General features: G+C 39.2%; 2 protein-coding genes across 2 annotated transcripts; both read left to right on the forward strand.

The window, feature by feature from the left end:
* The first annotated feature begins 2,086 nt into the window (after positions 1-2,086).
* creb1b (cAMP responsive element binding protein 1b) lies at positions 2,087-10,675 on the forward strand. The gene is made up of 8 exons (XM_034885551.1): positions 2,087-2,266; positions 6,361-6,470; positions 6,654-6,800; positions 6,897-6,997; positions 7,562-7,713; positions 8,606-8,791; positions 9,165-9,318; positions 9,547-10,675. Exons 2-8 carry the CDS (start codon positions 6,369-6,371, stop codon positions 9,689-9,691), a joined length of 987 nt encoding a protein of 328 aa, XP_034741442.1. The 5' UTR covers positions 2,087-2,266; positions 6,361-6,368; the 3' UTR covers positions 9,692-10,675.
* A 4,329-nt stretch (positions 10,676-15,004) lies between these two features.
* Positions 15,005-27,230, forward strand: ccnyl1 (cyclin Y-like 1). Its single transcript, XM_034884728.1, has 10 exons — positions 15,005-16,025; positions 17,652-17,726; positions 17,958-18,001; positions 18,507-18,607; positions 19,044-19,079; positions 19,168-19,219; positions 19,583-19,702; positions 20,725-20,891; positions 24,988-25,150; positions 25,385-27,230. Exons 1-10 carry the CDS (start codon positions 15,863-15,865, stop codon positions 25,499-25,501), a joined length of 1,038 nt encoding a protein of 345 aa, XP_034740619.1. The 5' UTR covers positions 15,005-15,862; the 3' UTR covers positions 25,502-27,230.
* The last annotated feature ends 625 nt before the right edge of the window (positions 27,231-27,855 follow it).

The following is a 27,855-nucleotide window of genomic DNA, read 5'->3' on the forward strand; positions in this document are numbered from 1 at the left end:
TGACACACCAGCCGCTCTGTTCTCTCTGTGATGGGGGGGGGGCAGACAGAGGAGGGAGCACATGGTCGGAGAGTTTACACAGCTCTACAACGCCACCATCTGGGGAGGTTGAAACAAACAGGGTGCCTCTGTCATGTATCCTGACAGAATAAATTAGATGAGATGTTTGCCATTCTTTGACTTGAAAGGAGACAGACCTAAAAAATACTTTGATTTGAAATTAAGACTTTTTGTTCCTCGATTGTTTTATTTTTAAAGAAATGGCAATGCTGTTGTAAATCTAATAGCTGCATGTGATTCCCAGGTGTGCACGGAGAATCATGTACCAAAGGTTAATTAAGTATCCCACCCTGAGGCATATTGGAGCTCAAAATTCTAACCCCGGATGAAGTAGCAAGGAAACCTGGTATGAGTCCCAGGTTGGAGCTGATAATTTGTTAAAATAAATCTCATTTTCACAATGATGCGTGAGAGAAAATCCTGTTATTGCCTGTGTTTTTGCCAACATTCTTCAAAACTTTAAGAGTTTCTTTGTTTTCTTATGTGAGCTATGCATTTCAATGTTGCTGCTGATCCCAGCTGCCGTGCTCATTTAAACAGTCTTATACTTCCACCTGGTGGTTACAGCAATAGTGACTTTCTCCCGTTTTATTCAAGGGGCCCAGTCACGACAGCGTGACGGTGAGCATAGCATGCACAATACCATGATCCTGAAACTGAAGCAGCTGAGTAAAATTCAGCCATCATTCATTTTAGCATTTACACCTGTGATATGTCAAAATGGCTTCTGTGATTTGTTGAAGAAATAAGTATGCATTTCAGGGGTGTGGAGGAATGGTGTTGGGTAGCAGAAGTACATGGGTAGAGATTCTTTACTTAGTTGTCACAATGATGTACACAAACCAGATGGTGGTGCAGTGGTTAGCGCTGCCACCTCACAGCTAGAGTTCCTTGGTTTAAATCCACCGTGGATGCACTCCTGGCAGTTAACTGGAGACTAACTTGTACATATGTGTGCATATGAATCATAGACTGTGATCTCAAGGATGGACCCTTCGTCTCACTAAACTATGCTCAGCATTACAACAAGAGAATCAAGAGAAGGTTCTTCCTTTAACTGTCTCTAGCAAACCTGTCACATTCTACTTTAAAGTCCTATTTCTTATAGTGTAGGCCTAGTAGCCCAGAGCAGTTGAGTACCAGCCATTCAATACACCAGATATCATATTGTAATAAAACTTCACATAACAAATATCACATATCACATCAACATAATTCCCCTTTTTGATCTTATGCATATAGGTGCCATTAGCTTGGAAATACTATTGTGTTTGTACTGATGGTAATGTCAAAAGATGACAAAAACATATAAAATAGCAAATTGTATACCAAGGAAACAATGTTATGGATACCTGGAATGATTACAGAGTTCACTATTAATTTTCCAATGGTTGAAGTATCCAAATATTTTACTTCTAGCGATGGTAGCAATACCACAGTTTGAAAAAAAAAAAAGCATACTGCATTCAAATCCACACTTGAGTAAAACAAAAGAAGGCTATAAGAATCAAAATATAGGTCTACTAAAAGTACCAAAACACTTAATCAATAACATATCATAAATTATACTGGATTTATATTTGTATTTCTACTCTTAATCTGCAAGTAACTAGGAAGGTATTCAATACATAGGCTATAGTGAAGTAAACATACAATATTTGCCTCCAAAATGTAGTGAATTAGTAACATGCAAATCAAAGAAATACTCCAATAAATACTCAAGTAGGCTTAAGCACCTCAAAATTGTAGGTTCAATGTTGGAGTAAATGTAGGCTATGTTAGAGATCTATCAACCAAAACCAGTTTCATAACCACATTCAACTTAAAATAGAAGAAGAATATCAGTTGTATGTGATTTAGGTGAGCCGAACGACCCTTTAAATTCTAGTAAATAGGCTTTTATGACCATCGTGTTAATCTAATTGTTGTTCTCCTTACATAAGTATTAAACTGCTTTTGGCAAATGATTTACGAAGCAGGAGGGTGTCGTTAGAATTCGCTTCTCCTCGGTATTTCCCGTCCTTCTCCGTTCCCACGTCGGTCATTTTCGCCCAGTGTCGCCATCTGCTTTCTCGTTCTTCTCCAATCTCCGTGTTGTTGTTCCCGGTGACGCGGCGGAGGTGTAGCCTGACGCGGGCTCTTACGTGTCGGCCAGAATAAAAGTGGAGCTCCGGAGGCCCGGGAGTGACGAAGGGAGTCTGTATCGGTAAGGAGGAAGCGGTGCCAGGGTCTCAGAGAGACAGCTCGTGGCCGAATAAAGTGTTGGTCTGGTCGGGTTCGGCCCGAAGGAAACAAAGAGATCATGGCGCCGCGGTGTGTTTGTAGCAGGATGGAGGGAGGGGAGGCTGCGGCTGTTCGGGAGAAAGAGAGCAAATGTGCGGCTTTGATAATGAACCAGGAGTGACAGTTTGGGGGTTAACACAACAGAAGATGTGACAGGACTTTAGCGTTGTTACATAACTATTATTCTATAACAAACAGAGATTTACGTGCAAAGATGTGCGCTGTTTTTTAACGGCGCATTCATTCATCACATCAGTGGCGATATGTTCATTTATTTCTGCTATTTGCTTGATTTAATTTAATGTTTGCAATCTGATATATAATATTTCTGAGTCCTATACATGCTCAACTTATATAATACAGTTGTTTCTATTTTCCATTCATTTTGTCTCGATAGAAATCGGCCATGCAGGCCGTCGCGTTTGGTTGCATGTTGAAAACATGAACACGGGCCTGGAGATTCAACAAGCGCCTTGTATTTTTAGTTTGAATAGTTTCTTATCTCCCGGGATGTGACCGCTGTGTGTTGAGGGGGCGTTGCCCGGCCATGTGGCACTGCTGTCACACTTGTAAGTGATTTTTGAAAAGCAGAGGGAGAAATGTGTAAAGCCAATCATGCAGCAGAGAGAAACTACGCACAGTGTGAGATCACTGAACAACACGTTCCCAGATCAACACTCACCGAGCCGCCTGCAGTCACATCTCCGAGGCTCATTGGCTCCTTTATTATTATGATATTGTCTGCAGGTGGATTGGTTCAGAGCAGGAGGATCAACAAGTTTAAAGTGTCCAGAAGATTCATTACTTTCTTCTGTCTTGTAAGACAGGGTTGAATCACAAGGGTTAGTCAGTGGCGGAAGTAACAAAAGTACATTTACTCAAGTGCTGTATTTTCTACAAGTACAATTTTGAGCTGATTGTACTTTATTAATTCAACTGAACCATCGTACATTTACAAATATTTTAAATATGATAATATTAAACAATATTCAGTTACTTTTATATACCTAATGAGACTTTGTTTTACAGTGGGAATGAGGGTAGTGCCAAAGGTAGTTTTATGGTCATGTGCAAAACCAGCATATTTCATAGGCAAATATTGTACTTTTGACTTAAGTGAAACTGTCACCAAGAACAAATAAATATATAATAAATAAAAAATATCAGAAAACAAGATTCAAGACAACTTCATTGTTGTTGTAAACTTGTAACCACTGTATCACCACTCCTCTTTTTGGCCTTCAAGATTTTTCTTTATTCATTCATTGCATTCGCCACTTGGTTTTCTAACATTTCCCCACTGTGTATTCAATATGAATAGAAACACCTTTAACTTAAATGCAATCCATTTCGACACCACCGCAAACTACATCCTCCGGAATGAATGGAAGGTGAATCAACACCACTCTGTGTCAACAACATCTCAACACAATAAGATTCATAAATGTAGGATTTATGTCAGGTTGCTGTCTTAAATAGCATCATACTGTTATATTCATCATATTGTACATTTTGAGCACTATACAGTAAAAAAACAAAACTGAAGCGTGGTTTGTAAATCGTTGATATTGTTTACTACCTTGTAATCCATAAGAGCCCATTTATTATTTTATTCAAAACATAATTTGATCCAAATCATTTGTATTCTTTCATTAAAAACTTATAGAGCTAGCTAAGTCATAATGTCTTACATCTGCGTAGGCATGCCACAAATGTACATATGGTCATTAAAAAAAATGTTTAAGGTTCAGTGGGTCACAGTTAAGGCACTTTGAGACATGAAAAAACTTGTTTAAATTGTTATTTATGGTGTAATAAAGTTTATTGGAAGTGGTCAGTGGCAGAAATTGAACTATTCTGAATTTACAGGTGGAACCACGATAATAAGATTAGTCAACATGGAACATCATCGTCATGACCAGATGCAGATGCTATTTTCAAATGCACACATTCAGCCACCCATGCATATTTGATTTCAGCACCCATATCTTCATTCTGAGTTGTATGACTACTGTGGTGCAGCAGAAAACCAACTTTTCTTTACCATAAACTTGAACTAGAATAGTGCCACATTTATGAGCATCGTGGGATTCCCAACCTTTTTTCGTTTGCAGGAATATTCTGGGAACATCCTTTGAGATTCCCTCATTCCTATATGATATAAAGTAAATTTAATTTGTTCTTGAGATATGTGCAGTTCATTTTCCAAAAAAGAAACATTATTTGAAGGACCTGAGGACAATTGGACGTAGTCTAAAATAGACCTAAGGACCCCAAATGTTACTGTGCCAAACAGAGAGAACCCCATCACTGGCAGCAGCATGATACTCCACCACTGTTGAAAAGAACAACAGTAGTCATTTTTCTGCACTCCACAGTTCACTCTCTCAGGCTGCCTCCAAAAACACTTTCATGTGATCATTATGGCGCTGACGCATGATCTGATCAGGGGTGATAGAGAGTCCGCCGCAATCCACTGGAGTGTTATATACAGAACTGAAGCCTATGGAAATAGTACCTGATCAGTTACAATATAATTCGGCCTAAATATAAATAATTCAGTCTGTGCTCGGAACCAAGTTGAACTGGGAAGACCTCAAATTTGAAACATTGTTGTGTAGTAAAAACATTTCAACTGCATAATCAGTGACAGTAGAAGAAGCTTCCAGGGACATTTTACAGTTTGTAGATATACTGTATACAACCTCCTAAGAACCATAAGTGAACATGCCTTATGATATCTTACATAACTGAGATAAAACAAACATTTCTTCAAGGACTGTTCTTGGAACTTTTTACGATTGAAGAATTAAGGGAATCTTGTTTTCTCATAGATGGTACTTAGTTGACACATTCTGTAATATTAGATATATAATAGTTATATATTATAATAGCCAATTAACCCAATTCATTCTTTGTTGGTTTCCCTGTACATTACAAATACACTTTTTCAGCAAATTTGCTTTTAGGTTGTGTCTTCTTATTTTAGGGCACATTTCTGTTGTGTTTGCTTGAATGTGTTTTTCACTTTGTATGGTTTGCTGAGGTTGAAAAACACAAACCATCTGTGATCCTGATAACTACAGATGTTGTGACTGCAGTTAAAGCGTAAAATGCAAAAATGCAACCTAGAGTATTTTGGTGAATGTCGCGGAATCAAACTTTTGTTTAAAAACATAATTAGGATTAAAACGCCACTCTGAAGATTTACTGTATTCTCATTTTTCGATCAAATGGCCTTTTGAATGGGAGAGCTAGGGGCACTTCTATGATAGAGTCAAAATCACTATTTTTAAAACACTTAGAAAGCTCAACACAACATGAAACTTTGCTCCGAGGATCCCCAGGGGCTCTACCATGGACTGTTAATACTAATATACAGTCTACACATGAACTTGAGCTTTGAGAACAACAACGGTTTTAAACAACTCACTTTACTTCACTTCACGTTGTTGTTTCCACTATCCGCCATCTCGTCAGCTAAAAAGTGTCAATCTCCAAATGCAGATGACTCAATAGCTGGACATGTCATTGTTTTATGAGGCTCTTTTTACAACTACAAGGTCAATATTGTTTTTCACTAATGAAAAAACAACAAATTATCCGTGCATTTATATGGAACTAAGCTTTAGGAGCTTTCCATCTTTACTCTCCTCCCTGTCACGTTGCATTTGGAGATCGAGATACTAGATAACTATGTGTTCACAAATCACTGTTCTTCATGTGTAGAGCCCCTGGTGATACTTGGAGCAAAATTTCATGTTGTGTCCAGCCTTCTTAGTGTTTTAAAAATAGTGATTTTGACGCTATTATAGAAGTGCCCCTAGCTCTCCCACTCAAAAGGCCGTTTGACCGAAAAAACGATAATATTGTAAATCTTAAAAGTGGCGTTTTCAACCTAATTATGCTTTAAACGAAAGTTTGCCTCAGGCATATTCAAAGAAAGACCCTGGGTTGCATTTTGGCGAGAGTTACGCTTTAAGTTTTAACAGCTTTTATTCAAATCTTCATCCTTAGCTTAGCTGATGAGGATGGAGTCATTGGAGGTTCAGCAGGGAGTGGAGACGACTGTGACTGAAGCAGAAACCCAGCACATCACCCAGGCACAGATCGCTACTTTAGCACAGGTAACCCAAGATGTTAACATCATTAGAAATCGGAAAAGTAGCACTTTGCTACGAGGCTCGGCAAGTTGAGCCCGTTTCCAAACATTTTGAAATAATTTTTTTTTTTTAATGCGATAAATGTAAAATAAAATGTTATTGTTAAAGTGCTCACACGGCAGACAGCACAATACTTCTGAATTTCAGGTAACCATGACAACAGGCCACGCCTCAGCAACAGGTCCCACAGTAACGCTGGTACAGCTTCCCAACGGACAGACAGTTCAGGTCCACGGAGTGATCCAGGCTGCACAGCCGTCTGTTATCCAGTCCCCACAGGTCCAGGCTGTACAGGTAAAACACATACACTTACAGTCCTAGTTTCTGGTGTTTCATATTTAGCCGCAATGTAAAGAACAATAAGTCAGAAGGTTTGTTTGACTGTTCCAGATCTCCACCATAGCAGAAAGTGAGGATTCACAGGAGTCAGTAGACAGTGTCACTGACTGTCAGAAGCGCAGAGAGATTCTGTCACGACGCCCCTCTTACAGGTGTGTGTGTGTGTGTGTGTGCGTGCCTGCCTGCCTGCGTGCGTGTGCGCTTGCGTGCGTGCACTTTCAGGAGACTGGAAAGAAAATTATGATATTTCATAACCAAATCAAACACTGACTTTTATTAAGGCTCATACGACAACACAACATTTATAATTTCATTCTATGAAAATTTTATTATAATTGATCATGCAAAATGTAGAACAAAACTTGCTTTGCTGTGCAAATACCAACTCTTGTTTGTTTTTTACTTGCTTATATGGTTAATCAGTTCTTATTTATTTTGGTCCACATTCTGCTTTTTACTTTATATAACTAACTACTATTTTTTGAAAATTGAAAAGTGCTCTTTTAAAAATGTGGCTGTTTTTCAGTGAAAACCAATGAGGATTAAATGTACGGGGGCATAGAAATGATTATCAAAAGGTGATGGGGATATTTAAACCGATGCAATATTTCACATGAATAAGTGTAACATTTATCTCTCATGACAAGCTCAGCTCATGACATCACACTAACCTTGCCCACCCGTTTTGTTACTCCCACTGTTGTTTTTTCCAACAGGAAAATCCTGAACGACCTTTCATCCGACGCTCCGGCTGTCCCTCGTATCGAGGAGGAAAGGGCTGAGGAGGATTCATCAGCTGCTGCCACACCTTCAATCACCACTGTAACTGTGCCCACACCTATCTACCAGACCAGCAGCGGCCAATACAGTAGGTGATGTTTGGTCCAGTGGAGCTGTGTCATTTCTTTGAACCAATCATAATTGTCCTATGCGGGACTAAGCGCCAGACAGAGCCACAGTGGTGCTGCTAAATAGCCTCAGGAAGGAACTTGTTTTGGTGGAATGTGTACGTTCAAAAGTTGTTTTAGTCGTGCAACAGAAAACTCAGATTGGACAGATAGTCTAGCTAGCTATGTGGATTTACCCTGCAGAGATCTGAGGAGCAGTTAACCATAGTCCTCATGAATCGACTGGAGTAAAAAATGCCAACGCAAAGAAAGCGGAAGGTAACGCTGACGCATATCCGGCTGAAAAGAAGGAACATCTGGTGGAATTTCCGGCGGCACCTGAAAAATCCCCGGAAGTGGAACGTCGTTGACATAGACTAGGATTTTATTGATTTTATTAATACTTCTTATATGTTTTTTTATTACAAAAACTATTATTAGTTTAAAATATGATTATAAAAAATGTTCAGAACAGGATTAGATTTTATTTATATTCTGCCCCCCAGATAGCTTTGTTGGTAGAACATAAATAGAGGTTTAGTCCTTGACACAGCGACCACGGGTTTGACTCCGACCTCGGCCCTTTGCAGCATGTCATTCCCCCTCTCTCTCCCCTTTCTTGTCCACAGCTGTCCCGTCAAAGGAATGCCGAAAATGTCCCAAAAACACTCTTTAACATTTTTTTTATTCATATTCAAATATAACAAAATAGGGTTTGTAGTGAAGCCACAGAAAAGCACCTTTATGAACTCCCTTGAACCAAATCTAAATAAAATAATCTTGACATTAAAACACTGCTTAAAAGACTTATTTCCACTTTTTTGTTTTATTTGAATAATTTCTTTCATTTATTCCTTTTCACCAAACACACAGTTGCAATTACACAGGGAGGAGCCATTCAGTTGGCCAATAACGGTACAGATGGAGTCCAGGGCATCCAGACTCTGACCATGACCAACGCAGCAGCCGCTGCCCAGCCTGGAGCCACCATCCTCCAGTATGCACAGACCAGCGACGGCCAGCAGATACTGGTTCCCAGTAACCAGGTCGTGGTCCAAGGTGAGAGTGGACTGTATTAATGCAGTGGTATGTAATATGGCGAAAGCTAGCACCTTAATCCATTACGTGAATGTTCCAATTTATTATACATCTTTCTGCAGAAAAGCAATTTTTCTTTCTGCTCATTTCGTGCTGTTGGTAGCAAAGTTACCTTAGGTTAACTTTTTACTAGTTATTCTTTTTACTTATTTATATTTACTGTTTGTTGTACTTTTTCCCCTATCCCTTACTGTTGCAACAGTGTGAATTAACTAGTTGTGGGATTAATAACGAATTTTATTGTCTTGAATCAAAAACATTTCCCTATCCTCAGTCAGCCAAACAAGTTAGTAAAAACATTGATTCTCCACTTTCTGGTTATCACACCGTTCAGCTGCCTCCGGAGACGTCCAAGCTTATCAGATCCGAGCAGCCCCCGCCAGCACCATCGCCCCTGGGGTGGTCATGGCCTCGTCCCCCGCCCTCCCCACCCAGGGTGCTACAGAGGAGGTCACTCGCAAACGGGAAGTCCGCCTCATGAAGAACAGGTATGAAAAGACGGGGAATCTGTGTTTTTGTAAGTTTTGGTGTAAACAGTGGCTTTGCTCTTGCATCACAAGTTTCCCAAAATCATATATCTTAACATAACACGTTTAAAAGGCAGTCTGGGGTAGGTGCAGTTAATGAAAATCAGACAGTATGATGAGAACAAAAATGACAGCTTTTACAAAAATTCCCCCAAATCCCAGAGACAAATGTTGTCTTCCTTCCTACAGAGAGGCAGCCCGTGAATGTCGCAGGAAAAAGAAGGAGTATGTTAAGTGTCTGGAAAACCGAGTGGCCGTCCTGGAGAACCAAAATAAGACACTAATTGAAGAACTGAAAGCTCTTAAAGACCTTTACTGCCATAAATCAGAGTAGTTCTTTGTTCTGAACTCCAAGCTGGGCCAAGTAGCATTTCAGTTCACTTCAACAACACTTTGACTGTTTGATACTGCCTGCCTGCCTTCCAGTTTACATACGGCTGGCTAATCTAGTTCTTCTTATACAGCCTTCTTCAGTAGGCCGTTGATAGGCCTACTACATTTAAAATACACACAGTCTTTCCAATATTGGTACACTAAAACATTAGCTACAATCCTGTGCAAGATCACTTAAAGGGTCAAATCAGCTGCTGATGACGGTTAACATGTTACTTCACACAGCTTTATAAGCCTGCATTTTGTTGTTGTAGATTTGGCTAATACTCATGTAATTAACACTGTCCTCACCACAGTCATTGCCGAGATACTTCCTGAGTATCTCTGCGATGTAATTTTTTTCTGTTTAAAGATTGTTACAGAAGAAGTGAAAAGTTATAACAAATACAGTCCTTACCTGCTTAAGAGTTTCTCCTAATGTCAGCAAATAATTTTTAATCATTTCGGGCATTGTTAGTGGTGTAAAATACGAGATACACACCTGGGTCCAATAGCGCCTGCACTAAGCTAACCAGCTGATAGCGCTAACTCGCCCAATGTTCGACCCAGGAGAAAAAAAGCTTCTCGGGGGTTCTTTGGCTCCAGGTTGTGGTGCAAAGGACCCTAGGGTGAAAGTACTCCAAACCATCACTTTAAAGCATTGTCATGGTTTTTTTGTTTTTTGTTTTTTAAGTGTAATTTTTGGGGGCATATTAGGCCTTTAATGACAGGACAGTTGAAGAAGTGAAAGGGGAGAGAGAGGGAGGAATGAAATGAGGTCAGAGTCAAACTAGCACTTGCAGTTATATTTACCTTGCACTCCGGTTAAAAACAGCAGTTAAATGATATAAATGAAAATATTCATTGTGTAACTGTACATTTACGTTAGTGAGTTCAGTGTTAAACAGTCCACTTGCCAAAACTATGACAACAAGATCCAGCTTGTAAAAAAAAATCATTGATTTTGATTATTATTGGAAACATTGAACAACAGTTAAGAGATGGACATTTCTGTATCAGCCGAGCTCAGTCAGTTGCGGTTAAAGGCTTTGAACGAATTATGAATCTCTACTTGAACCAACTCTACGGCTAATTGGGAATAAACTGTATTTTTTTATAAGTGTTTTTAAAGATGCTACCAACTGCCAATCTTTTAGGAAGTTGAGCTGTGTGTGTCAGCAGACAGTGGATTGTTAAAAGGGGACAAATTGTAAAGGGACTTCCCACTTTTAAGTTCACTCGTGTTTCTCTTCTTCTCCACAACATATGGTTGTTGTAGATGCTGTTAAATTATACAATTAGCCAGCTGAGGCACAGTTTTAAAGAAATAATATTGTTTATTGCAGACTGGGGTCACATTGTTGTAGTTTTCTATTGTATTAGTTATTTTACTCACTAGCTTAAGTCCAATATGGCAGCAACACAAGGGTCCATTTTATCTAAACCAAATTATTTGGAAGTGAATACAAGTTGTCACGCAACCGTGGTTCTTTGAACGACAGTACCTACTGAGGTTATGCACACAAGTAGTTTTTCAAGGCAAAGCACAATTTTAATGGACATTAAGGTGTGTTTGTGATTTAGATAATTTAGAGTTTGTTTATAACTCTCAGCTCCTGTGGGTCACTGTGTCCCCAGATATAACTGGGTGAGTAAAATGTTGTCTTTTAACAGATCAGAGTGATGTTTAAAAAGATTTTAAAAAATGATATTCAGTTTGTACAAAAATGCATATTTGAGTTTATTTAAACACCAGAGACCTAAATGTTTCCCAACGATCATGTCATTGTGCCACTGTAAACTGTTTGTGGTCAAAATATTTACCACCATGATCAAAGTTAAGTTTTCTGTGACGTTTTATTTTTTAGTGTCTTACTATATTGTTAGTTTTGCGATGTCTGTTAAATGGTGGTTCTAAATGGATTGCAACAAATGTGACATTGCAGAGGCATTTTATTTAATGTGTAGCAGATTCTTTGTGAAATCTACAAGACATAGGCTACAATTACACAAGTTAACACTAATAACCACGAACACATGCATTCTGTGAAAAGAGCTCCCTTTTGTGGGGCCGTGTGTGGTTTTTGAGAAGATATATGTACGTATTTGTCCATTTATTTTTTTATAATATATCTGTACAAAGACTCTACAGCATGTGTAGACCCTTATGTATTTCTGTTTATTTGATATGGAAAATGTTCTTATGTCTTGTATGAAACCAACTTTGCATATTTGTAACATGCATCAGTGAACAATAGAATGTATGTGTGTATTTATGTATTCCACCAGGCCTACCAATGTCATGGCAGCTAAGTGTTAAAGAAAAGGCCTTTGGTGGAAATGTTACATTTTGGAGTGCTGTATTCTGTTTAGGATCTACAGTGTTTATTTGTAAAGGAGAGCAAGTCTGCTGAGAGCAGTCGGGGTCCACAACATATATCAGTTTCATAATTGACATAAATCAGTTTCACAATTTAATGTTTTGTTCATTTGTAAACTGTACAGCAGAACTTTTGGTGGCTTCTTCCACTTGTTCTTAACTTTAATTTATTCTTTTTAATCTCAGCACAAACGGCCCCATCTGTAACTGTTTTTATATCTTCCAGTTCATCAAATGAAAGCACTGAAGCCCTTTTTATCTTTATTTTATTGTACGTTGACTGCATTTACTTGACTAGTTACATTATTTTTTAATTTCAGATGCATGCTTAATTTGGAAACTAACCTGAACAAAAAAACTAAACAAATTTTAAGTTTAAGATACTTATTGGGATTTTGTTATAGAAACTCCAAATTCCTTATGTTTCCTTGAGTTATATCCTGGTAGCTTCTATTTCTGAGCTGCATCAACATTTACTCTTAACCTTGGTAGTTTGACATAATCAACTTAACTCAAAGTCCACTTAATAGCTTTATTAATTTATCACAAGTTGGTAATTGCATCTCTCAGTCTTTATCCGCAGTTTGCTCAGTTACGTCATTACGTGACCAAGAATGAACTTCAGTCGTGTGATCAAATGTGGACGGATCTGAGTGTGCAATAATAACCCGTCTTTGTTCAACAATGGTCTTTGGTTTGTTATGTTGATAGCTCCTAAAGCAAGTCAGTGGACCTAGAGTTGAGTTTCACAACCTCATTCTTAAGCTGAGAGAAAATTTTAGGAGCACTTATGCTCGCTCTAACAATTAGAGTGTGTTCCTTTAATGTGTTATGATTACTTTTTAAATTCATGGTAGCTCTGCCAGTTTAATTTTTCTATTTTAAAACATGTTGATATTGTACAGTATGTATTTGTAATTTATAGATGATTAAAGGGTTAAATCAGCTGAAGAAATCACACAGCACCTCATACTGCATAGTAATTCAGAAGGCTTTAAATCATCTTGGATTGACTCACAACACATTGGCATGTCCCATAGCTGTATGTGTTGTCCCTGGTTTGTTTTCCTATTACTTGTCACAGTTTGGTTTAGAGAAATCTGAAAATGTAGAAGTAATCAGACCCCCACTCACAAACCAGACTTTTGGCCTTGCTGATTATAAAGCTTAGTTTAGACGAGAGGAAACAGCAAACTTAATAGAATCACTATTAAGAAATAACTGATGAGTAATCACGGCCGGGGGTTTAAATATGTGTATAGGGGGCTGGGTAGCACCAGGGGAGCACTCAAAAGCTTTTTTAAACCAATGCAATTATGATGTATCTTTGAAATCCATAGTTCTTGCAAGAGCACAATTCTAATTTGCTCAGCGAGTTACTCTGTCATCGAGTAATGCTGCTCATTAACTATAGCCTTGTAGCCGAGCTGCACCAGTTACACTGGTGTATCTGATATGCAGTAGGCAGGCCAGAGGCAAGCTAAACAGATGACAGCAGTTTAATCTACCAGTTAGCGCCGCTGGTAGCTAAGTGAATGGGGCTCTGAAGACTGCAGCCTGTGTGTGTTTGTAATTGGTCGTAGTGTTATCCAATTGCGTGCAATTATATTATCAAATGCACGCTTGGTTCCGCCCCTCAAGATGGGCTACTTTCATGACTTGATGCTAGACCCTTAATCTTTCAGATTTGGGTCTGGATGTCCAAGCTAATTATGATACCTGAGTTACTGAGATTAAAACTTTTGTTTTTGGCATCCTGAAAAAAAGAAAACCACCTCTCATCCAGTGCCGGTGCTGAATAGAACCTAGTAATAATGTTTTGTTGTTGTCCTTTCCAACCGCCAAAAGTGTTCTCATGTCTGTGCCAGAAGGGTTTATACCCACCGGACTCACTTGTGCATGAAGCAGATTGATATCCATGTGTGTAAAAGTATATACAAAGAATTTCTAGAACAGTAATAATAACATGTTTTCTAACTTTTAATGTTATCAGTTTATATATTGCCACTTTTACAAGGTATACATTTACAAACCATGTATTATATAGTATCTTGTAAAGACAATGTCACCAAATGATGAGTTACATGCAGTTTGTTTCAACATTGCCACCTTATAAAACTTTACCAGCCCATTATTGGAAAGTGCTGTTACTCTGACATTACATCACTCTTTTGTAAACACACGCTATGTTGCAATAAACTACTCGTTAAGATTGTAATATATTTTATTGTGAATTAACCAATGTGAACAATCCATTCATGAATGACACTAAGGAACCATGATGGGGTAATTTGTAAATTTGAAAGGCAGGTATGACAGGTAGTTTCCAAGTACAAATTAGTCTGATTAAGTACCATTTTGAAAAGCTGGGTTTGCATGTGTTGACATTAATAAATAGACATTTAGTTTAAAAAAAAATTAAAAATGTTGTTTTTCAATATGCAGATGTGATATTTTTTTATTATATTGCAGTGGGCTATTACAGATGAATGTATGTGTATGCAGCATACAAACCTGTATTTGCAAAGTAGTAACTATACCTGTCAGAGGAATATAACACAAAATAGTAATTACTCCCTTAAAGTAGCAGAAAATGGAAAAGCTCATTTCATATCGCATGAATGAGAAGGAAGTTTTGATTGGCAGGCAGGTAGATGAATTGATGGTGCAATAGAGGACGGGCCTCAGTTCCCACTGTCAAAAAAGGGTGTGGGTCGGTGATGATACAGAAATAGAGTTGTAAATACAGTTCATCGGTTTAAATTGTCTCCAACAGACAGCTCCTTTAACCAATAAACGGGTTCAAAATGTCCTTGTTTTGATTCATTAGCCAGTTGGAGTAAATGGAATGCCTAAGTGGGCGGTTCTACAAAATCCCTGTGCCAAGTAGTGCGGTACGTGAGCTTTGGCAACAGATGGCGGCGGCGGCGCTAACTGTCCAAAGCTACATCCACCACTTTCTTTAACTGTCTATGATCCAACAAGAATCTGAAGGGGTGAAGGCACTGATGGGGGAATTCTTTCTAGCTACTAGAGTTGGTTGTCTAACGAGGAACTGTGGCAGGGCGTAGTCAATCTGACCTAATTTAGAATTTATTGCATAGCTGTTACGTTCTTGGGTTTTTACCTTTATTTCCCACTGGAGGCCGCAGAAACCTCGGGCTAGATTTGGCCACACACCGACCTGAGGGCACGAAGATATCTGCGGGATTCTTTGGAAAGTGTCGTGAAATGTGTTTGCCAGAATTTTGCGTTTTAAAGTCGTAACATGCTTATCTGGTAGAGTAGATTGTGTTTACACGATAGCAAAAACTGTAATTAATATTGAGTAGAAGAAAAGTTGCGATAAGCCAACTAGTTATCTAGCTAGCTGTCTTACCATAATGCTACTTAGCTAGCTACCTAGCAGCGCCTCTCTAGCATGTTGAATGAATGAATGAATTAGCGACCCCTTGCATTTAACTAACAACCGCTTGTTTTAATTACAAGAACACGTCGAATATTACATGAGACGACACCTATTTTCTGCATGTGTGACTAGCTCCTCTTTACTACAGACGTTTCCCTCAAATGGACAGGAATGCGATTCCGGGGAGTTGGTGGACAGCGGCGATTTAGCACGCAAAGGTAGTGTGCTAATACTTACAGAAGCCTGGTAATGTTTATGAAGCTGGGGGAAGCTTGTTTTAGCTAGATACAAATATTTGCACTACTTGGACTTGGCAATAGTTTAAAGCTAACGCCCGGTTTGGGATGGGGAATACGGTGTCATGCTGCGCCTCTCCCGAGTCGAGCCCCAAGCTACCATCGAGACAACCGGCAGAGCGGCTGGAAGAGTTCCAGACCAGCACCGAAGTGAGTGATGACAACACCGTGCCCTACCTGCAGCATATAAGCGACAGAGAAGTCCCTGATGGTATGTGTCCACCTGAACACCAGTGATAAATTGATAGCTTCAAACTTAACATTTCCTGTGTGTGTGAGCTCGTGCAGGTCACTTACATTGTGTTTGTTTAAAGGGAGGTTAATCGTAATCTAGTCACCGCCATATTGAAGAAGCTCCAAACATGTCTCCGAGCAAACAAACTTTGATGACAGAATCAGAAAATAACCACTTCATATGTGCACACACACACACACACACACACACACACACAGTTATTTGTGTCAACATAAGGGGCCCGTCCACAAATATTGACACACAAACAAGGTTTTGCTTTAGTGTAACCACTATGTGATATATTCTCTTTCATAACTGCAGGGATATACACACCCTATTCAGCTATTGTCAAGTTACGATACGTGTTGGTTGCCATCGAGCTGCTAGCAGTGCAATGATGATGATCATCATCATCATTGTGACATTCTTTGCACTCTTTAGTTGGGTACAGCATCATGTTGATCACATTGGCATCAAATTAACCATTCATAAATTAGCAATGAAAACAAGCTCCTTGTCATTCATTCGTTGTTGTCTTTAACCAACCTCCATTTTATTTCCATGGCCTATTTTTGAGTGAGATGGGGGGAAACAAAGTACAAATAGAGAGAGATTACTCCTTAGCCAGACCAAACATTTTTTTCTTGTTTTTAAATAAGCTCACTGGGCACAAACTGCATCTTGTTATGTGCCATTAACTTAGAATCACAATGCCCATTGTTAAAGAGTAAACTAAGGTTAGCAAATGGTACTTTTTTTTGCTTACACTGTGATAACGTGCATGTCAGATATTTTGCTGTGATATAGGCCCAAACTCAATTGTGTACTGTAAGTCCTAGTGTCGCCCCTCACTCCCAGACATGCGCAGTGTTTATCCCATTCATATTGTTGTGGACAGTAGTGTGTGAGTGCAGTCTGGCAAGAGCAGCTGTTGGCAGGGTGAGGGTCAGAATCTGTCCAACAGTCCTTCCTGCATTCCTCATGTCTCCTCTTGCTGTCCTTGCTTCACAAATGCGGCCATCCCATAATCCCCAGTCTTTTATGTAATGTGCTGTCCGCCCAGATTTAGATAAAGATCACAATTCTTAAAGTCCTGCTTGTGTGTAAACCACTGCTGTCTTTGTGTTTGCATTGCTTGAATTTACAGTTTTGTCTGAAGATTTTTATATCCACAAATATTTAGCCAAAAATTTCTACCAATAAGTCTACTATATACACAACACATACTGTACAAAGTTTTTAGTGTAGTTTTTACCAACCAAAATAATACATACATACAGTAAAAATACAGTAAAGTATTTTTAACGCACATTTGTTGAGGTAAAAAGCCTTAATATGGTACTTGATCACTCAAAATTAGTCAAACTGTTGTCACTTTAAAGACCAGGTGATCGAAATATTGATACAAAAGTTATAGGTGTGAGTTCACCGAATTACACTAAGTGCTATTACCAGTGTATTTGATTGATGCCTCAGCTAATGGCTTCCTGTTCTCTCCTTTGGCTTTATCACTACCTACAAGGGAGAGCTTAGTAGTACACGCTGTCCCTTTATTGACAGATTGTCAAAGCGAGCGCTAATGTACATTTCTTGTTTTCTCAGAGCTGGCATTAGAGTCTAACCCGTCTGACCACGCCCGCGCAAGCACCATCTTCCTTAGCAAGTCCCAGACAGACGGTGAGCAATCCTTACATCTCAAACACACACACACACACACACACACACACACACAGCGATAATTCACATTAGCTATCTTCTGTAAGATACTTTGAAGAGCAAACACACTAATTTGAAACACAATTTGTTGTTGAATGTGTTAAGACAAATGTGTTTTCAGGGGTTGAGGTATTGATAACGCTGATTCCTGCTTCTAACTGGGCTTTGGTGGACATTTCTTCTTCTTTACAGTACGAGACAAGAGGAAAAGCAACCACATAAATCATATCAGTCATGTAAGTCAAAATCTAAATATAATAAATGCATACATCTGATTTCTGAATCGATTATATGTGCAAAGTTATATTTTCTTTACTGACCTGGAGGTCATTTATCAATGTAGCTTGGCCAGTTAAGGTTTGTTTCATCATTTGGTTTATGCATCTGATAGTAGATATTTTGTATTCAGTATATTTGTGTTAACCAATTGTTCCAAATCCAGAATGTCATTGTAAAAAAATAAAAAGCCTGTGAAACCACATTGGATAATAGCACACAGAGTTGACTGTGAAAAAGAATGGTGGACGTTTTGCCAACAATAGTAGCGGTTCATAATGTTGATTAATCAGATAAGGCTAGTAAATCTAGCTCAAGTAGAAAACCTTAACTCCGGACCTATTAGATTCAAACCGGACCTATTCTTCAAAAGTGTGGAACCAGTCTAAAGAATTGCAGCCACCAAGACTTTTCCTTTGCTGTGATCAGTTCAAGTTATTGATTGTGTGATTTTAATGTCTCAAGGTATCGCCTGGTCCAATGTCAAAGAAATATAGCTCCTGTTCCACGATCTTCATAGACGACAACACCGTCAGCCAGCCAAACCTCAAAAGCACAATCAAATGGTGAGAGAATTTCACACACAGAGAAACACACAAGGCTGTGATGTCCAAAAGTCTCTCATTTTACATGAGAAAATCCTGTTGCATCACAGTGTGGTAATCCTAAGTAATACTTAATGGATGTGTGACTAAACAGATGCGTGACTAAAACAGATGCTCTAACGCGTAATTTAGCACAGTCCTCTGTAATGACATTATTTCAGTAAATTTGGAGAAACGCTTTTAATCAGGATTATCTGTGTGTCTGTGCATGTGTCTGTGTTTGTGTGTGTGTGTGTGTGTGTGTGTGTTTCTGTGTTTTGTGTGTGTTAAAATAAAGCCTCCTTGCTGAGCATGTGCAGTTGTTTGACAGACACACACACAGCATATATCACATGTAGATAGTTTTTGGATTACATAACTTAAATAAAAACTAATGTTAATTTTTCTGTCTTTCCAGTGTCACGTTAGCAATATACTACCACATCAAAAACAGGTAAGCGCACATTTTAAATTTGTGGCACTATATATTGTTAAAACTGACCGGTGTGAGAAGTTTGACAGGTGTATTGTGTGTTCTTTAGGGACTCAGGAAGGTCACTGGACATCTTTGATGAGAAGTTGCACCCCTTATCAGTGAGTATGTTGATGGGATTTCCTCAAATTCTGTAATAGTCACTTTTTGCCAGTATCTCAGCACCTGGCTCCCATCAACAAGCGAGTGTTTTTTGACTCATTCAGTCATTTATCTGTTATTTAGTCCATTTATCCAACCAGTCAGTCGGCCTGAATAGCTTTAAGATTTTGCTGCAATTTGCAATTACTTTTTTGTGAATCAGAACCTAAAAACTTGAAAACCATTTACCATACGCCAACATGAAAGATAAGATGGTACAATGGCTTATCCCTTGTGTACTCTGTTGAATAAATTCATACATCTTACTTGCTTTCCTCAGTGTGTGTGTGTGTGTGTGTGTGTGAACTGTTTGTCCCATACAGAGAGAGCCAGTGGCAGACGACTACTCCCGTGTAGACCCAGAACACAAACTGATCTACCGCTTTGTCAGAACGCTCTTCAGCGCCGCGCAGCTCACTGCAGAATGTGCCATTGTTACACTAGTAAGACTGGTTCTCTGCTTTTGATTTTACTGACACCAATATATAGTTTGAATAATGATCATATTATTGAAATCCTGGCACTCAAGTCAGTTTATTTTAGTGCAAATTTCTTAGATCACTGAATACGTCTACTTTTTTGTGGTACAGTCTTTATCAAATCAGGCACTCTATAAATATATTTTTATTAGGTACTTTTAGAATCATATATCAGTCCGAGGCCATTTGCCAAGATGCTTTTAGCATAATTTGTTAAATATTTGTATAGTTCTGAAATCTAAAAAATATCCTTGTGTAAGTATTTTGTGAAAGCACCAATAGTCAACACTACAATATTGTTGTTGTGTCAATATTGAGGTATTTGGTCCAAAATATCGTGTTGTAGGATTTTCTCCATATTGCCCAGCCCATGTTGAAACTGCATTTGGTAAATGTGTAGAACACAGAAGCAAAGTTCTTTTATTTTCTTTTTTTCCTTTTTTCTTTTTTTTGTGTCCATGTAGGTAAATACTGTGGTATTACTATAAACTGATCACCAGAGGGCAGTGAACGCTTACGAATTGATTTTCCCCAAATGGCACTTTACAGGTGTATGTGTTATGATCACACAACAGTCTTCACATTAGAGAAGATTAAAAGCATTATATTATGATGTTAACAGATTTGTTTTAGAATGTGGCGATGAAAGCCAATGTATTTCTCTCACTGTTTCTCTGCCGTTTTAAATCTAACATGACTGGCAATTTTTCAAACCGAGGTGCACAGGTGTTATGTTTTCAAATTAGCGAGCCGGCCCTAAATAATATGACCAAAATGTTGTATTTTTTTTTTGTCACCAGCGTGTTTGATTTTCTTTGGCGTGTTTCCAGTAAGTAATGTATGAAAGATAAATAAGACTATATCATTGTCCTCAAAGCTGTTGTCCCTGGCACCATATCAGACACTAATAATGGAATTAATTCAGCTGAGACAAAATATCAGTTCCCAATTAAAATTTTGACCATTAAACATGTTTTTACCTCAAGGTGTACTTGGAGCGCCTGCTGACCTATGCTGAGCTGGATATCTGCCCCGCCAACTGGAAGCGCATCGTCCTGGGAGCCATCTTGTTGGCTTCTAAAGTCTGGGACGACCAGGCTGTGTGGAACGTCGACTACTGCCAGATCCTTAAAGACATCACTGTGGAGGATATGTGAGTTGTTGTGGTTTTATTCACGAAAATCCCTGAATATGAGGAAGATGGAAACAGAATCAGCGGTTTCAATCATTTATCTGTGGTTTAAGCCCCAAACATCTCTGCCTGGAAGGCACTAGGATTAGGCAATGGTTAGGGTTAGGTGCCTGGAAGTCAACGGTTGCAGCGCTGCCTGGAAGGAGACGTTGGGGGCTCAAAGCTCCATTGAGGGTTTCAATCACTCAATCTCAATAAATTTCTGTGGTGGGAGGCATTTGCAGAAAATATTTGTCATGTTAGATGCCATGTTCTGAAAATAGAATTTTACATTTGAGTTGCGATTGTAGTACGACCCTTTGGACTGATTGTTATACTCAAGTATAATTAAAAAAAGGTAGCATGGAGTTTTAAAACTTTCAAGTAAAAAAAAAAAGAACAACAAAAAGAGGTTACCAATTTATTGGACCATATTCACCTCGTTGTCAATCACAACTAGTTCATATGAATTTTGGAAACCAAATGTTTTCTTATAGTTCTCGAGAGCAGCCATGGCGATATTTCTTTTTCAGGCTGCTCTAAAAACGAAACCTGTTCAACCAGACTAGTTCACTTCAGAGTTATAGTAAACCACCGCCAGCCTGTCACAAGGGTAATATCAAACCTGTCTGATGTAGGATAAATGACACAATGAAGGGTTCATACTTCTTCTTCATACAACTTCACACATCCCTTACCGCCCATATGCAGACACCAGACCATGATGTAATTGTAGATGTAAATCTGATGTGATTAAACCGATTTGGTACAGGACTATAGTAGATTATTACAGGTAGAAATAAAAATACAGAATAATGGAAGGGTTGTAGCCAAAGTTGACTGTAACCACAATAAAGGCTGTATTTTCCCGTTGTTTGTCCCTGAACTAACATTCTCTCTTTGTAACGCTACTAGGGAGCTGCAGATTTTCTGCTAATTCAGTGTTCATGCAAACCTCTGACATCGCACATTCTCTTTTTTTGCACATTTAAGAAATAGGGCATTAATTATACCCTTAATGAGATATAGGAATGTGCATATTGAGCAGTGTATCAGCATAATTCCCAGCTCAAAGTAAAATGCAACGAGCTGATTGCTTGGGCTGCAAAGTTAAGTGAAAAAAAAAAAGTGGCTCAGAAGAGATGGAAGATGAAAAGTGTGTGATGTAACGCAAAACATGTTTTGCGAGGGTAGTCAAAAGTTAATGCGTGGTGAAGCAAAACATCTTGGGTAGGAATGCAAAAGTAGTCCCCTGAAAAATCTCACCGTGAACCTTCTAGGATTGGTATCATTCACCCTTAGTGAAATGAGGGAAATCTGAAAATAAGTAAAAATACAAATTTAGTTTTTGGGGGGTCTGCTCAAAAGGTCTCCTGGACAACCCTCTTAGATAGACCTGTCTAGGTGGGAGAAAACTCCAGGGAAAGAGCCAGCACACACTTACCTGGCCTGGGACTGCATTGGATCCTATAGGAAGTGCTGGAGGATGTGGTTAGGAAAAAGGACACATGGGCTATTTTGCTGCCACCTTGATTCAGACCCATTTTTAAATAATTTACTAACAAGTATCGGGCCATTTAACTAACTAACTAACTAACAAAATAAAATAAAATCATCTTAAAGGGTACCTACCGGTTTTTTTTCAACCTGGCCCCTATTTTACCATGTTTTAGTGTCCAAGTGTCTGATGAGAACAACAGTCTTTGACATTGGTCCAGAATTAAGCCAGATCGCTGCAGTTGGCAGCAGCAAAACGAGCTACAATGTAGGTTAATATTTAAATTGTGTAGCTTGTATTCACCTTCTCATAAGTGCTCGTTTTGCCAATGACGGACTCAGATTATAAGTGTTTGACAACATTATGAAAAGGATCCTTGCAGAGATAGACCTTTTAAAACCTCTTTAAGACCTTTCTGATTAACCAGAAACAGCTCTGAAGTTGCTAGCACAAACCCACCAGACAAAGCCATACTTATAACGTGTATAGAGCCAACATATATGTTTAATCTGTAAACTGTGTGTTTGTTACAACCAACGTTGTAATGGCTGGAAGAGTGGAAAGACAACCTAAAACAGCTTTTCATAGTTTTAGTTTGTTTCTGTCAACTTTGAATGAAGTGTGTTTTACGATGCTAAAACTACTGTTTATTTACATGGATTCTGGTAGGTTTAGCAAACGCATGTTAGCGGAGGTTTTTATGTTTTAAAAAAGGATCTTACTCTTCAACAGAATGGTCGACCTCCTTAGAAATCCTTTCCATAATGTTGTCAGACACTTCTTAGATTGATGTTATTCTGAGCCGGTCAGTGGCACAATGAGCACTTTTGTGAACGTAAATACAAGCTAGACAATTGCGCTACTAAACTTACATTGTAGCTTGTTTTGCCGCTGCCGACTGCAGCAATCGTGCTTAATAATGGACCAATTTCAAAGATTATTCTTCTCATTAGTCACTTAGACACTAAAACATAGAAAACTAGGGAGAAAAAAACGGTGCTTACCCTATAAATTGTTGTTTCCTTGTGGTAACATTTCAAATTCAACTCTAAATTGTGTTGCTTCTGTTTCTGAGCTCCCGATTTTTGAGAAAAAAATTGATTCCTAACAGATATTACATGGTTCTGGCTGTACAAGCTTGCCCCCACCTACTAAAGGAAATAAAACAAAGATGCACTTAAAGTAGAAGAGTGCTGGGATGGATGGCGGCCGTACCATCTCTGCTGTCTCTCGGGCTATAAGCCGGTGAAGAGGCCAGAAGCTGCACTCCGAGCCCTCTGACTGATTTCCTACAATTGCTTTTTCTCTGTGTGTCTGTGTGTGTATGTGTATAAAAGAGGTCGAAAGTGCCTGCTTGTTTTTTTTGTAATTTGGAAAGGTGGGTGCACTGCCTGCATGTCCGTGAGTCCCCATCCCTCTCTGACTCTTTCTCTCTTTCCTCTCATATATGGATGACCCACACTCTCTCTGCTCTGATTTCATTGCTGCTATTCAAGTGTCTTTGTGAGCCTGGTTGGGTCTGGATGGAGGGATGGGAAGAAGGGTAGAGAGAGAAACAGAGAAACAGACGGAGAGAAATACAGGGTAGGGTCTCAAGTGCTCTCACTGCTTCTAGATAATGGCCCTGGCTCTCACCCACTCCATTAGTTGCCCTGGGAGACCAGACATCACACACACACTCGCGCTCACTCTCACCACCTTTGCTGACCAACAAAGCATCCTAGATGCTGTCTCCTTGGTGACCACCTCCCTTAGCTTTTCTCATGGCTGAGATGATGATGATTATGATGAGGAAGGATGATGGAGGTTGTAGTCTGGAAAAGATGAGCTGTCATACTCCAAGTGGGTGCTCGGAGATACATGTCTGATTGCCAACAAATATGTTTGTGTGAATGTCTCTGTGGAAGAGATTTTTGATTCCTTCTCACTCCATGAGCACTTCCCATTTCGAATGTATGAAGTCAATGCACAGACAAAGTTCTGCTACCGTTTTTTAGTAAAATCATATCACATGTAAACAGATAAAGAAAAATGTTTTCCTTGAAGAATAGAAATAAGAGGTATATTTTGTTTCTATTGAATAGCTGTCAACAGTTTACCCTCAGTATCCCTGTTGGCTGATCAAAATGTTTTGTGATTAGCATTTCTGACTGTTGTATTGAGTACTGACCATCTTCACAGTGGCTTTGAAAAAACATGATTGTTTAAAGATTTTTTTTTTTTTTTAATAACAGTAAGTAGAAAGAAGCTCAAATGGAGGCTAGATGGCTCACTTACCTAGGAGGTTAATAATTATTTACTGCGAGTTTTCTCCCTCGTAGAACTGGGCACCAAACATCGATACTTTTATGGCACCAACCGACAACACTCCCATCCGCAGACATTTGCTGTGATATTATATTAATGGAGAGGCGGTGCTGTTGACTTTATATTTCCTCTAAAGTGTAAAGTCCCCCCCCCACACCACCAACTTAACTAACAAATTTTCTGCGGGAAACCCTGCACTGTCCTAAAGTTCTAGAGTCGAGTTAAGGTTTTTGGCGGTCTGGAATAACCCTCAGGTCTCTTTCTACCCTTCAGGAATGAGATGGAGCGCCACTTCCTGGAACTTCTCCAGTTTAATATCAACGTGCCAGCCAGTGTCTATGCCAAGTACTATTTTGATCTGCGGCAGCTGGCTGATGACAACAACCTCAGCTTCCCCCTGGAGCCTCTCAACAACCAACGCGCCCAGAAACTAGAGGTGAGGTCCTCAGCCGTTGACCAGCAGTTTCTGGTCTTGCAGTGTGGCTCTTTACGACATATATTTACCTCTCTGCTCTGCAGCGAGCCCACTGCACAGGAACCCATTTGTCATTTTCTGATCTTGCAGAGTTCTTGAACTCAAACGCCTCTGGTTAAAACACAATTATCCAATTACCTTTTTTTTTTTTCCATGGCAACTTATCACTAACAGAGTTTGAATTTGTCTGTCCAGGCCATTTCAAGACTATGTGAAGACAAGTATAAGGACCTGAGTCGTGCAGCGATGAGACGATCCTGCAGTGCAGACAACCTGATAGGTATACGACGCTCCAACGCAGTGCTGTCATAGGCCAGACTGCTGCCCTCTGTTTTCTAAAAGCCCAGCTCACCCACAACCAAACCCCGGACAGATGTCAACCTCACAGGTTCAGCAGGTCCTCGTCAGGCAGGATTCAGGCTTGAAATGTTGCCGGTAATTTGCATTACAGCTGTAGAACTGACTGAGAAATTACACATGAAAATAAGGTGTTAACCTAAAAAGTTCACCACACAACCATTGGTTTTACAAATCCCTTATTCATTTCTTACCTGTCCCTTATGTCCTGGAGAAAGTGTTGAGTAGGAATTGGTCTACTGCAGTTATCTTGGAGGGTTGTCTTTGTATTGTCATGAAAATGTAATTTTTCCAAAATGTATTTGAATTATCCCAGGCAGCCTATTTGTAAATTGTCACCAAATTCCATGAGAAAACCAAAACCAACATGTGTTGGTCTCTCTTTGTACTTTTTGAGTTGCTTACCCCGTCTGTGGTATTCAGTCTCAAGGCCGTTGGTTTGTACTGAACACATAAACACGACATACAGTATATATTTAATATGGCTCAACAACAATAAATTCATAAAAAGGCTCAGTAATTTCCTCAAACGGCATGCACTGTAGTTTTTTAATCTAACATTAGCTCAAATGGGAGGAAAAAGTGTGTTTGTTGGATTTTTAGCTGTGGATTGATACGCGTTTGTCGCTCTTGGTGAGACTTTACAGGAACAAGCCGCTGTGTGTGGGTTTGACTTAAAATAAACAGTGTACAGTACATTACTACTGGTTATGTGTGTTCATAGTGATGAAGGAGCATCCCAGCCAGTGCAACATTGTGGTTCATTGATGTCTTTTAATAGTTTTTGGACAACAATGGAGCTCTGTCTCGGTCCAGTCGAGGCAGAAGGCCGCCCAGGTGAGGCCAGGTTCTGTTCGAGGTTCCTGCTTGTTAAATTGTAGTTTTAAAGTGCAATTGCTCATGGGTGAATTGTTGTGGATCTGTAAATTAGAGCGTGCTCTAGACCTACTCTGTAAAGTGTCCCGAGAGAACTGTTATGATTTGACACTAAATTGAATTGTCCCTGTCACAGAGGAATGAGATATATCGACAATATTTGTTAATAGGATCAATTCATTGGTAGTTTTGGTTTTTTCATGGATTTGTTTACAATAACAATATATATATCACCAGACTTCTCATTTAATAAGCCCTGATGGAATGCAAAAGCTGTTGCTTGCAAATCATAGTTAATACCAGAAGTAACTTTTGAGAGTGTAAAAAAAAGAAAGAAAAAGGATTCTAGAAGATGTGTTTTACTGTTAATTCCAGTGGTGTTTGATTCTATTTCAGTAAATTATCTACACATATTGGATTGAGCACACTGCATGTCTATTAAACTATACATATTCCACAGGACTTGTAAGCAAACCTTCAGTCAGCTGGGGTCAGTTTTACTTTACAGACCCTTTGGGTGCTCTATAAGGAGTGTTTTTTTCCTCCAGATTCTGGATCAGTATTTTATTGAGTGGCTCAATGTAGCAGTTAGGTTGACATAATGACATGTTGGTTGGGTCCACCCTCAGTATTGTGCCCCTCAAATCCATCCTGAGCCCGTCAATAGACTTGCAATCCTGTACTTGTGCCAGATCCCCTACCAGAGCTTTCAAACAAACTACATGAGGAAGAGCAGCTGAGGAAGAACAACTACATTGCTTACTATGTAGGCTACTTAGCTGTGAAATGTGTTTTGTTTTTAATTGAAAAAAAAACATTTGCAGATGGAGTATTTTAAATAAACACTAATCATGTAACAAATGTATGTTGTGATAATTGCAAATTGTGTTTGTATGTCTGATCTATGATCATTTTAAGGTGATCAATATACACTCACCTAAAGGATTATTAGGAACACCTGTTCAATTTCTCATAAATGCAATTATCTAATCAACCAATTACATGGCAGTTGCTTCAATGCATATAGGCGTGTGTTCCTGGTCAAGACAATCTCCTGAACTCCAAACTGAATGTCAGAATGGGAAGGAAAGGTCATTTAAGCAATTTTGAGCGTGGCATGGTTGTTGTTGCCAGACGGCCCGGTCTGAGTATTTCACAATCTGCTCAGTTACTGGGATTTTCATGCACAACCATTTCTTGGGTTTACAAAGAATGGTGTGAAAAGGGAAAAATATCCAGTATGCGGCAGTCCTGTGGGCGAAAATACCTTGTTGACGCTAGAGGTCAGAGAAGGGGCCGACTGATTCAAGCTGATAGAAGAGCAACTTTGACTGAAATAACCACTCTTTACAACCGAGGTATGCAGCAAAGCAGATGGGCTACAATAGCAGAGTCCGCTGTTCCCCAGAGCAATGTCTGGAACGACCCATTTT

Source organism: Etheostoma cragini, chromosome 11 (genome assembly GCF_013103735.1).
Source record: "Etheostoma cragini isolate CJK2018 chromosome 11, CSU_Ecrag_1.0, whole genome shotgun sequence".
Lineage (NCBI taxonomy): Eukaryota > Metazoa > Chordata > Actinopteri > Perciformes > Percidae > Etheostoma > Etheostoma cragini.